The following is a 15,210-nucleotide window of genomic DNA, read 5'->3' as shown; positions in this document are numbered from 1 at the left end:
TCTGCCTTTGGTCCCTAAAAGAGAGAAGAGAAAGGGGCCCCTGCCCTTCCACCCAACCCGGATGCTCCTTTAAGACCAAAAGGATGGGGGTTGTATCGGGAGTCAGACACAGCAGCCCCATCCTCCCCCTCCTTCACAGGCCAGGTTTCCTGCCATTGACAGCATCCCAGCTGGGCCCTGCCCAGCCTCCAGGCTTAACCCCTTCATGGCCAGATCTCAGGATTACTTCATCTATAAAATTAGGAGAATGAAAGTACCCATTCCTTCTGGTTGTTTTGAGGATTAAATGGGTTCATCGTTTGTCTGAAATACTCAGAACAGTGCCTAGTATTTATTGATCCCGCAACAAAAGTCAACTATTATTCCTAACTGTGTGAGCTTGGATCAGTCATTTCCCCTCTCTGAGGCTCGGTCTCTTCCGCTGTCAAAGGGGAAGAATAATAAAAACTACCTGCCTAGGATTGTCCTGGGGATGAATTGTGACAAAGTGCATGAAAGCATTTTGTAAAGTAACAACACCCTATGAAACTGTCATGGACGAAATAATAATAATCCTCGCTAGGTAATAAAAATCTCTTACCACGAGACGGGCCTTCTGGTTTTCAGACCCATTCCTGACTTGACAGGCAGAGGGTGCAGTGGAAGGAGTGATTTGGGGTTGGGCTTGGGCAAGTCTCTCCCCTCTCTGGTCCAGTTTCCTTACGGGCTGGCCGCCCTGTCTAGGGGCCTTGGGAGGGACAAAGGAGATTGGAGAGCACAGGTGTGAATGTGCTTTGCAAACGTTAAGAAGTGCTAGAAAGGAGGGAGAGAGGCCAGGCAGAGGAGGGCAAGGCCCCTTGGCAGGGAAATTGGTCTTTGAATTCTGGGCACAACAGAGTTTACGGCGGGGAGAGGGGCGGAGCCCTCCTGGCACCAGCACCGTGGGGACAGGGCTCCTCTTGAGACGTGAGGTGCCAGACAAGGAACCGTGCCAGCTCTAGCAGCCCCCAAGTTGGGACCGGGAAGAAAGGAGGTCAGAGGACCTAGACTTGACACCAAAATCATCCCTTCATCTTCCTCGTCCCAGTCAACCCCTTTGCCATCAGAGGACTTGGGGCAGAGGCACCTCCAGTGGCTCCCAGGTGACCTTCACGCCAAGACTTGCTGGGACAGGCTCACCCTGAACATCGGCAGCACCACTGTCCCCACCCTTAGGCTGCAGGTTGCTGGCCTCACCCGTGGAGAGCAGGCTGGATGCCCACACACCCGGACCAGGACGGGTCTAAGCCTGCACAGAGCGGGAGAGGCACAGTTATTAGAACCCTGCTCTGTCTTCCTATTCCAACCCAGAGGATTTGCCAAGGCCCAGAGGGGGCCGACCCCACGTGAATAGCACGTCCCACCCCAAGCCTCTGAAGGAATCAGGAGAACTTGTTTGGGGTCCTGGCTGTGCCCCAAGCTCACTGTGCCTCCAGGCAAATCACCTAACCTATCAGGGCCTGTGTGACCACCTGTAAAAGAAAGGCGCTGGACCGGCTCCCTAGCCCTCTCCAACACAGACTGTGATCAGGAAGGAGTTAATGGAGGCCAGGCTCTGGGTCAGGAAGGCAAGGGTTAATCTGGGGGGCGGGGGGGGGGCGGGGGGTGGAGGCTCTCTCAGCTTTTCCTGTGGAGAGTGAGGTTTGGCTGCCACCAAAGTTACTTCTAGTCCCTGCTGTCCCTCCTGCCCTCAGTCTGGACCTGCCCTCGGACCCCTGCATTCAGCCTCCCCACACAGAGGTGAGTGCATCCCCAGCCCGGTGCTGAGGTGGGGGGGGGCACCCAGGGACCCAAAGGCGGGGAGCCTGGCTCCAAGCTAATGAGCACAGTTCCCCAGCCCTCATCTGGAGCAGAAGCCTTGGACACAGTCGGACCACTGACCCCGGGACTGGGAGAAAGTGGGCGCAGGGATGTCTGCCAGGCATCTAGGGTGGGACGTCTGTGGTTGGGCAAGGCCTGCCCCGAAGGCAGGGACGAGGCAGAGGACGGCAGGCTATTTTGGTGCCTGTGTTTAGGGACTTTTTATAGCCTCTGCACTGGGGCTGGGAAGAGGAGGAGGGGCTGAGGAGATGTGAGGGTATCCATGAGGTCAGATGAGTACAATGCCCTCCTGAGACCTTGGAATCTGACCCATTGCCTGGCATAGTCCTTAGGGGCCAGGAAGGAAGGCACTGTCAGACTCTCCTCGCTTCCTGGGTTCCCAGTCACCTAGGGGCTGATTTACTAGACACTAGCGGAGTGTATGAGTGTGTGTGTGTGAGAGAGAGAGAGAGAGAGAGAGAGAGAGAGAGAGAGAGTGTGTGTGTGTGTGTGTGTGTGTGTAAAGCTGAACAAGTTGCACTGGGGTGAGTGGGGTTCGCAGGGTCTCTGCCTCACGGCTCATCACCAGGGCTCCCCTCCCCCCATCCCTGACAAGTTCTATTGCTTTGTTGCCTCCAGACCTGAGGTCCTCTAAGCCCCAGAACTGATGTGTCCCTCTCAGCTGAATGGAGGATGGAGGCAGCAAGGGGGCAGGGGTGGGGTGGGGTGTGCTGAGCTGTGTGGGTGGCCCATTCTGTGACTGCCAAGGAAACTGTCAACTCTTGATTTACAACCCCTCCGGGCCCCTTTCCCCTGCAGAGGGAGGTGGCGGAGAAGGGTCATGGGGTCTCAGGATGAGAAGGAGGCAGGGACCCTGAGGGCAGATTTCTAGGAGTGCAGGTTTTGGGAAGAATCGATGGCAGGAACATTTTAAATGAGGCAAGGGGCCCCTCTCTAACGGAAATTGCTTGGTTGTATGTCAGCGGGAATACAAGAAAGAAAAAAAGGGATGTTCTGACAGGCAAGTGAGAGATCCGATCTGAACCAGTTCTGGGGATGCAAGGCAAGATACCTAGATCCAGTCCCAGGCCCTAATTCTCAGTAAGCCCTGAGCAAGCCCCCTCCTCTCTGGGCCAGGGGCACACTCTGTGGCATGGAAAGGCAGAGGTGGGTAAGGTGATGTTTCCTGGCGGGCATTCTGGAGTTCCCTTGGCAGGGGCACAGAGTGGGTGGGTAGCAGGCAGCTGGCTGACATGACCTGGTGATCACCGCCCTCTCCTTCTCAATGGCCCCCCTGGGCCTGGGCAGGGCAGTTGGCCGCAGTGACTGGAGACTCCTACACTGTGGTTACATCCCTGCCCTCGGTGCCCGGTGGGAAGGGTGGGCCCTGCTGGAGCCAGCCTGTGGCTGGGAAGCGTCCTTGTCTTGGACTCCAAGTTGCTGGTTTGGGAAGAGGTATTTTTTCCGGTCCAGGCCACTTTCGGGAATTGGGCCGGGACCAGCCCCATTTCCTCTCCCAAGTGTCCTGCTTGCCGATGCCTGCTTGGCATGGTCCTGTGGCCAGATTGGGGCAACCCTCAATGTGCACAGGAAGCCCCTGCCCAATGTCTTTGAGGAATGGAGGTAAGGGACAGCCAGAGCCTCTGCCCCTAGACAGGGCACGGACGGCCTTGGATGGGGGAGGAGTGGCTGGCTGATCCTATTCCCGGGAATGCCTGCAGGGATACCTGCTCTCCCTCTGACCATTCCTCTTTCCCCGCAGGACCCAGGGAGCCCCAGCCAATTGCTCTCAGCAACTCAACTAGCTGCCTAACTCCGGCGGCTTATGGGGCACTGTCCCGCCCAGTTCTGCTAAGATGCTCCTAGCCTCTCCCTCCACCCCATCCAGGGGACGGACCCCCAGCGCGGTGGAGAGGCTGGAGGCCGACAAAGCTAAGTATGTCAAGACGCATCAGGTGATAGCGCGACGCCAGGAGCCAGCCCTGCGTGGGGGTCCTGGGCCGCTCATGCCGCACCCCTGCAATGAGCTGGGGGGCTCTGCGTCTCCCAGGACGCCCAGGACGGCCCGCCGGGGTAGCGGCCGGCGGCTGCCAAGGCCGGACTCCCTCATCTTCTACCGCCAGAAGCGGGACTGCAAGGCTTTGGTGAACAAAGAGAACGCCAAGGGCCAGGGGCTGGTGCGACGCCTCTTCCTGGGCGCCCCCCGAGACGCCTCCTCGAGCAGCCCGGGCCCAACGGAGCGACCTGCGGCTACAGGAGGTTGGGCCGCACCCCAAGATGCCCCGGAAGCGGCGGGCAAGCGGGCGCTGTGCCCCACGTGCTCGCTGCCCCTGTCGGAAAAGGAGCGCTTCTTCAACTACTGCGGCCTGGAACGCGCGCTGGTGGAGGTGCTGGGCGCCGAGCGCTTCTCTCCGCAGAGCTGGGGCGCGGACGCCAGCCCCCCGCCTGGAACGTCGCCGCCGCCTGGCTCCGGGGACACCAGCGACTGGACGTCCAGCGAAGGCGGCGCGGATCGCTCAGATCACTCAGGCGGCGGCGGCGGCGGCTCGGAGGCAGCGGGATCGGCGCGGGACGGGCGCCCCCCGGTGTCGGTGGTGGAGCGCAACGCGCGCGTCATCCAGTGGCTGTACGGCTGCCAGCGCGCCCGCAGCCCGCCGCGCGAGTCTGAGGTGTGACCGCGGCCGCTCGGGAGCGGGCTCCCGAGGAGTCTGGTATCTGGGGAAGGTCGGGGTGAGCGCTGGGCTGGACCCGGGCACCCGCAGGGACGCCCTGCCTCTGGCGCGCAGGTGGCCTTTTGGCAAGCCCCTCCTCCCCCTCTGGATCTGGGCTTCCCCAAGTAACCGCGGGGGCCTGGGCCAAGATTGCTCCCAAGGCCCTTCCCGGTGCGGACAGCGGAGGCGGAGGAGGCCTCCTCGTGGCCCCTGTGGAGGCCGGGTCTGGGGAGTGAAGGCTGGGCTGAGAATTCAGAGAACCTGCTGAATAAAGGCAAAACGTTGAAGCGAGTCGTGAGGCTGATGTTGAGGAAGGGGGCGGGGCGGGTTTGCGAGTGTGTTTGCGTGTGTTTTGGAGTAAGGGTTCAAGGCTGTGTGACTCCCTGGGCGAGCACTTGACCTCTCCGGGCAGCCGACGCCCTCCTCGGCGATCATACATGTTTGAAATAGTGGGAAAGCTCATGGCAATGTTCCCCGCACATAGCAGTGCTCGATGAAGGAAAGCTGCTGTAACCACTGCCGAATTAGTACCCACTCACACTATTACCATCATTTCCTCCACCGACGCCCAGGTCGGTCCACACTACAGCCAGGGAGAGGGAATAGAGTGTTCAGGGGGTTCTGGGGAGGGCCTGCTCTAGAAATCTGGGGGCCACCTGTGACTAAAAGGTCCCCATTCCTAGAGTTTTACTGTCTGCTTTTGGTTGCACGGTATGAAGGGCTGGACCAGAACTGAGGATAATAAAGGCAAGGACCCTCCAAACAAGGATTCTGCCAACCCGCAGCCTCACATCCTGCCCTCTCCCTCAAAGACCACAAGGTCACCTGTCTTCCTCACACTTTTGCATCTTTACGTCTTGGTTCACGGTCCTCCCTGTGCCTGGGTTACCCTTCCCTTTCTCTCCACTGATCCTTCTAAGATTACATATGTTCGTCCTCCCTCAGGAATTCCTGAATTCTCCAGTCGGCATCTCTGAGCTCCCAAGTACAGCCCTATATTTTGAGCCTCCATTTGTCACCTTGTGTGGGGCCCGCTGATAGTCTGAGTTCTCTTGTTAGTCTGTGGCCGCCTAGTACAGGGACAAAGCACATAGTAGGGCCACAGGACAATGTTTGCCAAATTAAAAGAGGCTGGGCATTCCGGCCAAGGGCACATGCCGTGTTGCGGGCTCGATCCCCAGTAGGGGGCGTGCAGGAGGCAGCCAATCAGTGATTCTTATCATTGATGTTTCTCTCTCTCCCTCTCCCTTCCTCTCTGAAATCAATAAAGAGGCTGGGCAGAGCGATGGAGTCTGTCCTCAGGGGTTCCCCAGCTTCTTGGAAAGTTGTGCCCTAAATCTTACACAATCCATCCTGACACCCTGGCTGTCCCTGGTCATTTTCTCCCTGAATGTTTGTGGGCTAAGGAAGGATTCCCCCAGCTGGACCCCCACCCTGAGGTTGCCCACCAAACTGCAGCTTTCCCGGCTGTCCACACAAAAAAGCACGCGGTCAAACGGGCTGTGGGACCAGGGTTTTTATGTTGGAAAGGAGGGGTGGGCGCCCAGTTCAGCCGTCCGGCTAGTCACCTTTGGGCGCAGCCTTCACCCTCATCTCGGCCAGTTTGTGGGTAAGGAAGCTCCACTTGAAGTCGGCCGCCGCGTCGGTCTCCCGCGGTTCGGGTTGCTCGGCGGCCTCCTCCGTGGCCTCTTCCCCGGCTTCGGGGTCCCGCTCCGGGGTGGGCTCGGCGCCGCGCAGCATGGACGCCGCCGCCGCCTGCTGCTGCTGCCACCTGCTGGCGAAGGCGTCCCAGAACCCGAGCCCCCGCGGCTCCGCCTCCGCCGCCGCCGCCTCCGCCTGCGAGGAGGGCTGCGCCGCCAGCGGGCTGCAGGAGACCGGCAGGATCAGAGGGTCAGAGGCGGGGCTAGAGGTCCGGCCGCGGACGAAGAAGAGGCGGGGTCAGGGGCCAGTAACGGAGCCCGGGGAGCCCGGGGAGCCCGGGGAGCCCGGGGGGTGGGGGGGAGGGAGGCGGTTCTGGGGACTGGAGGGGCCCGGAAGACGGGGCAGGTCAGGATGTTGGAGGCAAGGGGAGGCTCAGACGTACCGCGAAGCGGGGCTGGGTAGGACAGGGTCTAGGGATTAGGAAAGTGACTTGGGGCGAGGCCAGAGTAGGAAAGCCAGAGAGAGGCGCCTGGTCTGGGAAGATGGGGATGGTGCCCTGAGAAAGGGGCAGGGCCAACGATTCGAGCGAGTGGCTTGGGGGACCGGGAAGGGCGAGATCCCGGAAAGGAACGGGTTCAGGAAGCGGTGGTCAGGAAAGCCAAGGTGGGCCCTGGGGAACGGGGCGGGGTGGGGACTGGGGTCAGGCTCTGGGCTGGGAGTAAAGGGGGACCAGAAAAATGAGGGAACAGGGGAGAAGGACGGGTGGAGAGACCCCAAGGGAAGGAGAAAGGTCTAAATCAGAGGCTCAGGGGAGGGGGGACTTTGGAGGTAGCCGGGAAATGTGGGGGGAGAGCAATCAAGGAGCGGGGATGCGGCTTGAGGTGGGATCTCAGGTCTGAGGGGAGCCCCTACAAGAGCTGGGAAGTAGAGGAGATAGGTGTGGGGACAAGAGATGGGAGGTCAGGGGACGTAGGGGAGAAAGGAATATGGGAGTGTCGAAGAGAGGGGGGAGTGTGACTGGGCTGGAGGAAGGGGCAGAGATGCAGGGTGAGCCAGAGATGGAGCTAGGAGGAAGACTGAGGCCCTGGGTCCTGCCCCCGAGCCCTCCAGCATCCAAGACCTACAAGACGGGTTGGTAAACTAGTGTGCCTCAGATCCTTTCAGCTTGCTGAAATCTAGATCCCAGGCCTCAGCCCACACCTGCTGAATCAGAATCTTCGAAGAGTCTGGGAATTTGTGTTTGTCACAAGTACCCTAGGAGGATGAGTTTAGACCAGTATTTGGGAATCACTGATCTGGATCACCCTCTGTTCCAAACACCCAAAGGTTCTCTGCTCAGTTCCCTGAATCTAGGGAGATGACCCCTCCCACGTGGATGGAGAGAGAGCGCCCATAATACCTTCTAGCACCTCAATCCCAACGTTTGGTAAATTCCTCCTGTAAGCTAACCTGATCTCCCAGGGATGCTGATTTGGCCTCTTTCCTGCTAAGAGAAACAGAGAGAGGGGGGCTGCCCCCTCCCAACCCTCCGTGGTCAGAAAGACAAACTGACCATATGGAAAGGCCATGGAGAAGATGACCCCAGGCCCACCCCAGAACCTTCCCCTCCCCCTCACACACACACATACTGGTCAGCACAGGGCTCCGGTGGCAGCAGCTTATCCTCATCTTCTTTGTTAAATAGAGATGACATTGTCAGCCAACCTTTCACTCCGACCCCCTGAACCTGGGAGGGAGGGCCTGGGAGTCATTGAGGGGCTACAGCACCCCCTCCCAGGACTCCAGGGCTGGGTTGGAAGAAGGGAGAACTCACCCGGCGGGCCAGCTGTGACATGGGATTGAAGGGCTCTGAGGTCGGTTCTGCTGTCTCAGACTCCACTAAAGCTGGGTTCTCCCTCTGGGACACAAGACCCCCCACCAGCATGAGAGAGGTCCCAAAGGCATAGGAACTCCCTCCCCCACTGCTAGCCTGGTACACATAGACCAGGCACCCCAAATTCCACAGAACTAGACATACACCTAGTCTTCTCACGCCCTTCACAGATGCATAAAAGTATTCCTCTAAACAAAGCTACCAGTCACATACATTACCTGTATAGAAAAATTCCTCCAGAAACACATATGTGCCCACCTACAGACCCGTCCATATATACCCAAAAACATGTGGACATGGGCATGCACACTGATGTAGACACACCTGTGCATGAGCATGCCTCCACATGGTTATAGTCTTCACCTCTATGTGGCTATGTGCACTGTGAGGCACTCATACCAGGACACACACACAATCATACCATGCACATTTGTGCACCTATACAACTGCAGACAGCTGCATAGAGGCCCTCCCACAGCACGCAAACCTTCCCACCCATCCACAGACACCGAGATATAGATGTACACACAAACACAACGAACAAACAGAACGCCTGCCAAACCTGTACAGAGCCATGCAGGCATAGACTTCTGCCCAGATGCACACACCTGAAAATACCTATATCTAGTTCACACCTGCACATACACCTTCACCGGGGACACCACACAGACACCAATCCTAACGCTGACCCACAAATACTTCTACACATGCCCAGCCCTGTCTAGACATACACTAATTGACATACACACACCCCACAGAACGTGTTCCTGCCCCTGCCACATCTATTTGTGCAATTGCTACTTAGCACAGCCTCTAGATGTAAGACTGTTTCAGAGCCTTTTCAGTTTTTTTCAACGTCAGGATAAACATGGTCCAAGTGTGGCTCTGATCTGATGCTGTCAGTGACCCTCAAAATAAAAGAGTCAACTGTTCCTACCTCCGGTACCAGGAGGCTCCACTTCTCCTCAAGGCAAGCCATCCCACTTCTGTTCAGCTCTGCCCAGTCGTAAGTAAGCTGAGTGTACCTGTGTGGCCACTGCCCACTGGACCTAGAAGGATCTTCTCCCTCTGGCAATCCTGGAGATCTCTGGATATAGTGACCGCTCCCCCAATGTCCCCCAAGTCTTTTCTTCTTGAACGTCCTGGCTTTCTGACACTATACCGTGCCATTTGTCATCCTTGAGTGGGCTGATTACTTCTGCATAAATGTATCCCACCCTCTCTTTCTCTCTGAGCCTGCCCCTTGCCCTTCTTTGTACCTCTCACTCCTGCTTCCCCTCTGCCCCTGCCCCACCCAGCAAGCATGGATGGTACTCACCTCCTCTGCCAGATCCTCCTCAGATTCCCCACCCAGGGTCTGTAGCACTTTGGATTTGTAGGTTTTCCAGAAGGCCTGGTTCATAGCTGCAGGGGAAACGGGCCTGGCACCCAGGTACAGGAAGGCAGTGGCTCAGTGGGGATCCAGTGGGTCTGGCTTAGGAACTTGGTGAGACCGAGAGCCTGTCCCAGGGATCTGGTGACTTCATTAAAGATGCACCAGCCTCCCCAGCTGGCACAGTGCCCAGCAAGTGAACGGATCCAAAGGAGTCTAGGGTGGGGGTGGGACAGAGCGGGCTTCTGCCAGCTCAGCCCCTTGCAGTGACCCATATTGGCCACGAATAATAGCGACATCTCCCCAAGAGGCCTCCTTCCCAGGAGTCCTTGAATTTGATCTCTTGGAATGGCTCCAGAAAAGTCCTCTTCCTTTCACAAAGTCCATTTCCAAAGTCCTCGTACCCCGGACCCACCTTGGCGCCCCTGTGACTATAGCCATACCTGCTGTGCCCTCAGCAGGGCCCTGCCCTATGTCCCCACTTAGCCTCTGTGAATTGGAGTGGGACGGTCCCAAGTCCCCCAGTCAGTGCCCTGGGCTTACATTTCACTGCTTTGTCTGGGCTGGAAACTGATTCCTCTCCCCAGGGATGCACGTGCCCGTCTCCCTGTTTCCTGGCAACAGGTTCCAAAGGGCTGGAGCCCCTGAATTATTGCTGAGCTCCTCTGGTCAGCCTGGAAGGCACCAGGCCCAGGGGAGTGGGAAAAGGCTTCTCTGGCCCTCTCCCTGCTCTTGAGCACACAACACCGAGGCTGCATCTCTCTCTGCCTTTGTTGCCAGCCCACGGCTCAGAGAAAGGGGGCAAAGATGGGAGGCGCTCCTGTGAGCACCTCTTCTTGTGGGAGGAGCTGGTCCCCCTTCAGTCTGACACTGCCTGAGCACCGTGATCTCTGGGGAGGAACACCCCTTCCCATCTCCCTCACGGATTTGTCTGGGGGGTGGATAAGGAGTGGACACCCGAGGGAAGAACTGAGGAGCAGTGAGAAGGGGCAAGGATTTGCCGGGGAATGGAGGTATCTCGGGAAGCCTTATGGGGACCGGAATCCCTAACTTATTCACTCTCGTTCATTTATCAATTTATTCACTTCACTGATATTTCTCAGTGCCTCCCGGAGATATTTAAAACATGCCCCTCCTCCACCGCGGAGTCGAAGACGTGGGACCCGGGGAGGAGAGATGGGGCCAGAGGATAACGCTGAAGGTGGTGCAGGGCGGGGTAGGCAGGGCAGCGGGGCGCCCGGGAATCCCCCAAGGACATGCAGCCCCACCCTCTCCAGCGGCTCCGCGAGGCCGCCCGGCGCCCTCAGGCTGGGACACTCCGTTGGGCTCTGCCCCGGGCACCGTCACTGACACACTTGGCCGCCTGGGGTCGCTCAAGGCGCGGTCCGCGCAAGTGACGTCATCAGCGGCAGCCCGGTGGAGCCTGCCCGCCCCCGGCGTCACATGACGTCACTTAGAGCCCGGAAGGCGCACACGTGAGCTTCCTCCTCGGCGCCGGCCCTCGGGCTCCGCTGCCAGCGGCCATGGGTCGCTCCCGCCGGACGGGCGCGCACCGGGCGCACTCGCTGGCCCGCCAGATGAAGGCGAAGCGGCGGCGGCCGGACCTGGATGAGATCCACCGCGAGCTGCGGCCCCAGGTGCTCTCACGGCCCCGGCCGGACGCGGGTGCCCAGCCAGACCCGGACCTGCCAGGGGGCGGCCTGCATCGCTGCCTGGCCTGCTCGTAAGTCCCGCCGGGCCGCCCCGGGAGGAGTAGGGTCCGTGGTCTGGGCGGGGATGTGGGGTCCGGTCCGCCGGGCGCGGGGGTCTGCGGGCCTCCTAGCCCTTCAGACTCAAAGTTTGCGTCCAAGAACGAGCTGTGGTCAGGGAGATAGACGTCCCTGGGAGACATCAATTACCTGCTCCCTCTCCTGTTACCCCTCCTCCCTGTAGGAGGTACTTCATCGATTCCGCCAACCTGAAGACCCACTTCCGATCCAAAGACCACAAGAAAAGGTATGAAGGAGCAAGGAGAGGATTGAGGATGGGTGTCTGGTTTACAGGGCTCACATCTGGGCAGCGCCCATCTCCTTTTCTTCTCTCCCAGGCTAAAGCAGCTGAGCGTGGAGCCCTACACTCAGGAAGAGGCTGAGAGGGCAGCAGGCATGGGCTCCTATGTGCCCCCCCAGCGGCTGGCAGTGCCCACAGAAGTATCCACTGAGGTCCCTGAGATGGACACGGCTACCTGACATGGCCTGAAGATGCAGGGCAGAGCCGCCGCCCATGGACAGTGACGCAGGGCTAGGCTGGGAGAGACTGTGCCATCCTTTTTTGGCCCTGAATTTGCAAGTGGATGGCCTCTTCTGGGTGCCCTCGCCCTCAAATAAAGGAACTGGATAAAGAGTGCTTGCCTCTGACTCCCTAGCCTCCAGGCCTCCCCCAAACCCGTGCCCTGTAAGGATTTCTCTACCACTCTGTGTGCAGGACCCAGGGTGTCTGTTCCCTACTTGGTCCAGCTGTGGAACCTGCATCCTTGCCTGGAGCCACCAGGCAGAGCCAGGTACGGTGGGGAGGGTGGGGAGTAGAATCAGGTTTATACGGCTCTGCTTCCAATGAGGGCAGAAATGAAGTGGGACCCCAAGATTGCAGTCCCTGCCGAGTTACCTACCCCCAGGGCCCAGGTGACAGGCTGCCCACTTCGTCACGGGGCCCGTGGCGGTGGCCGTTGTCCCACCATCTTCCAGACAGCATAGCAGGAGCCGCCCAGTCCAAGGACAGCCAGCAGTGTAGCCACAACCCCAACCAGTGGACTCCGGGGCTCTGCCTTCAGCTCCCCGGCTACCTGCATCTGGGGATGTACAGAGGGTCCACCTGAAGGGTCAGTTGAGACTTCTAGGAAGGGAAGGGGCTGAGAAGGCACAGCTGGGTGAAGGAGATACGGCCGCCATTGCTGCCCCAGGGAGATTCCACCCCATTCCCTCTCGCTTCAGTGCCCATCTGGGTCCTGGCTGCTCAGGCGGCAGGGAACGTGACAACATTCCCTGGCTGTTGGGGCCCACAACCCAGTCACTATATGGGGAGGAAGGGGTCGGTACCAGAAACCCTGAGTTAGAGGTACTTACCTGTAGCACCCGGAAGTAGCCAGGAGTCAGGCGTCGCAGTCGCATGGTGGGTGCCACTGGTCTCCCTGGCAGCCTGTGGGGTGTGGGCAGAAATGAGGCCCAGGGGTACTCTCGGTATGAAGAAGAGGAAATGTGAGGGCGGAGAGGTTCCTGACCTCTCCTAGCCATGCCCTCAGAGGATGCTCACCAGAGTCTGCCCTCCCAGGTCTGTCAAGGGGTGGGGCAGCTGGACCTTTAAATCTGGTCCCTTCCCCCGCCTGCCTGCCCTGCCAGCCTTAGGAGCAGCTGTCAGGAGAGATCAGCATCAGGCCTGAGCAGCACCTCCCCCACCCACCGGGTATGCAGGCTGGGTAGGCGGGAGAGGCCTTGCCTGACAGCACTCAGGCTTCTTAGGCCTAAACCAGGTCCTGGGAGGGTCTCTGCAGCCCTGGTCCTGGCCCTTCCCGACCGCAGATGATTGGATGTCGCCAATCAGCCCTCAGCAAAGGTGGGGAAGGGTGCCTTACCCCCCACCACAACAGTGACACTTTCACTTGGTTTGGGTTAGATCAACCACCCCTTGGGCGAGGGCACACATCACCCCTTTCCCCAAGATGGAGTTCCTGCAAGGACTTCCCTACCCTCAGCTTGAAAACAATAAGAGACTTGTATATACCGGTTTAAAAAGCTATTATTTTTTAGCACGTTATAGAAAGCAGTATTCTAAGCTTACATATATTATTTGGCATTGATTATCTCATAAAATGAAAAGGCTTATTTACAGAATAGTGTATAGATTGATTACCTACATATATAGATAATGGAAGAACACCCAGCAAATGTAACAGTGGCCCCCCACTGTGTTAATGGGCTAAGGATATGCTGGGGAAAAGGTTCTCCTTTTACTTAATGAACTCTTGTTATGTAATGACCTTTGAAATTTTTACAGCAAATGTGTACAAAGAACTTTTGTCAAACTCAAACTCACTTCAAAATAGAAGTTGCTGCTCTAGCCGGTTTGGCTCAGTGGATAGAGCGTCGGCCTGCAGACTGAAGGGTCCCAGGTTCGATTGTGGTCAAGGGCACATGCCCAGGTTTCGGGCTTGATCCCCAGGAGGCAGCTGATCAATGATTCTCATCATTGATGTTTCTATCTCTCTCTCCCTCTCCCTTCCTCTCTGAAATCAATTAAATATATATATATATATGAAGCTGCCTTTTATTATGCCCCTTGCTGCCTACTCATGCCAGGTGCTAGGGGCACAGAGTATAGACACTATTGTGGTTATTAGGCCCCCAGTCCTTCTAGGAGAATACATGGATACAAGTGGTGAGTTCTTGTCTGTTTCTCCCCTACAGGATTGTGAGTTCAGGGAGAGCAGAGGCTGGCTGGCTTCTCACTTTCTATGTCTTTCGCTATCTCAGGGGAGGTGTTTGATGACATTAGGATGGTGGAGATGGGTCTGTTTATTGGGCTTTCCCAGACTGCCATAGGGAGACTATTGTAGGAAGGAAGAGGGGAAAAACCAAAACATTAAAGTAGGACTCAGCCTGGAGGAGGGTTGGAGGGGACACATAGTGCAGGGTGTGAGAACGTGAGTTGAAGGACAAAGTCAGAGGGGTGAGGGCCGTGTTGCAAATCGGAAGCCTACTGGTTCACAAATGAGGGAGCTAGACCTGCCGGGACCTCATGAGATGGATGTAGAGGGCTGTTATTGAACCCATTTTCAGAAGCGGAAACTGAGCCAGGGAGTCCCCTTTGAAGGAAGCAACTGATGGTCTTTACTTGTGTTTGATGCCACATGTCAAGATGGGATGAGATCAGCAGAGCTGGCCAAGTTCCAGAGAACTCAATTTGTATGTGAAATTATTAAATGGCCCTAGCTGGTTTGGCTCAGTGGATAGAGTGTCAGCCTCTGGACTGAAGGGTCCCAGGTTCGATTCCAGTCAAGGGCACATGCCTGGGTTGCAGGCTCAATCCCCAGTAGGGGTCATCATTGCTGTTTCTATCTCTCCCTCTTCCTTCTTCTCTGAAATCAATAAAAATATTTTTTAAAAAAATTATTAAATGATGGCAACGAACACACACAGATGACATGGACCAAATTCAGACTTTAGGTCTTGTTAACAGGCAAAATAGTAATGGGCTTTGAAGGCTGGGTTGTGGGGCACTGGTAGAGATTTCAAATTAGGTGGCACAATCAAAGGGGTAGGATCTAGGAAGGCCTCCTCGTAAAATTAAAGCTCTACTTCATGTTACAGATTTCAAAATACTTAAAGGACCCCTCGCAGCACTAAGGTCTAGGTGTCCCCCTTTTAGAGAAGAAGAAATAAGTTCAGAGATGGGTAGAGTTTGGGCTCAGTCACACAGCAAGTGCAACTGGTTCTGATTCCAAAGTCCTGGGAGTCTGCTGGCTGGCTGTGCTGATAATAACTGCAAACATTTAGTACATTTCAGATGTTCTAAGAGGAAGGCTCTTAACCTGGGCTTCAGAATCCAGGGATCCCAGAAACTTGGAGAGAGAAAAAAATATTTATTTTCACTAACATCTAATCAAAATTTGGCATTTCCTTCCATATGGATTAAAGTGTTAGCAGTATCTGTGGCTTTGTCACCAATAGAAATCATATATATTTTTATAATGAATTGTAGTTATTGCAAGTATCTCAAAATATTTATGCTCAAAACTATTTCAAAATCGTGATAGTTGCCTT

At 56.8% G+C, this 15,210-nt stretch overlaps 4 protein-coding genes across 4 annotated transcripts; 2 read left to right on the top strand and 2 right to left on the bottom strand.

Moving 5' to 3' along the window:
* Positions 1 to 1,659: 1,659 nt before the first annotated feature.
* On the top strand, positions 1,660 to 4,756 carry FAM110D (family with sequence similarity 110 member D). The gene is made up of 2 exons (XM_079778445.1): positions 1,660 to 1,758; positions 3,581 to 4,756. The coding sequence occupies exon 2, from the start codon at positions 3,675 to 3,677 to the stop codon at positions 4,491 to 4,493; it is 819 nt and encodes a 272-aa protein (XP_079634571.1). The 5' UTR covers positions 1,660 to 1,758; positions 3,581 to 3,674; the 3' UTR covers positions 4,494 to 4,756.
* A 1,333-nt stretch (positions 4,757 to 6,089) lies between these two features.
* On the bottom strand, positions 6,090 to 10,506 carry LOC307103859 (uncharacterized protein C1orf232; the record flags this gene model as incomplete). Its single annotated transcript, XM_079778400.1, has 4 exons — positions 9,362 to 10,506; positions 7,984 to 8,067; positions 7,799 to 7,896; positions 6,090 to 6,393 (listed from the first exon to the last, which is right to left on the bottom strand). Exons 1-4 carry the CDS (start codon positions 9,443 to 9,445, stop codon positions 6,090 to 6,092), a joined length of 570 nt encoding a protein of 189 aa, XP_079634526.1. The 5' UTR covers positions 9,446 to 10,506.
* A 265-nt stretch (positions 10,507 to 10,771) lies between these two features.
* On the top strand, positions 10,772 to 11,797 carry ZNF593 (zinc finger protein 593). The gene is made up of 3 exons (XM_079778401.1): positions 10,772 to 11,138; positions 11,348 to 11,410; positions 11,502 to 11,797. The coding sequence occupies exons 1-3, from the start codon at positions 10,939 to 10,941 to the stop codon at positions 11,641 to 11,643; spliced, it is 405 nt and encodes a 134-aa protein (XP_079634527.1). The 5' UTR covers positions 10,772 to 10,938; the 3' UTR covers positions 11,644 to 11,797.
* A 118-nt stretch (positions 11,798 to 11,915) lies between these two features.
* ZNF593OS (ZNF593 opposite strand) lies at positions 11,916 to 12,522 on the bottom strand. Its single transcript, XM_079778402.1, has one exon. It carries the CDS (start codon positions 12,240 to 12,242, stop codon positions 12,096 to 12,098), a length of 147 nt encoding a protein of 48 aa, XP_079634528.1. The 5' UTR covers positions 12,243 to 12,522; the 3' UTR covers positions 11,916 to 12,095.
* Between the last annotated feature and the right edge of the window lie 2,688 nt (positions 12,523 to 15,210).

The sequence above is a fragment of the Cnephaeus nilssonii genome (genome assembly GCF_951640355.1).
Source record: "Cnephaeus nilssonii genome assembly, chromosome: 7".
Lineage (NCBI taxonomy): Eukaryota > Metazoa > Chordata > Mammalia > Chiroptera > Vespertilionidae > Cnephaeus > Cnephaeus nilssonii.
Note: the sequence above shows the minus strand (reverse complement) of the source record. Positions and strands in the feature narration are given on the sequence as shown.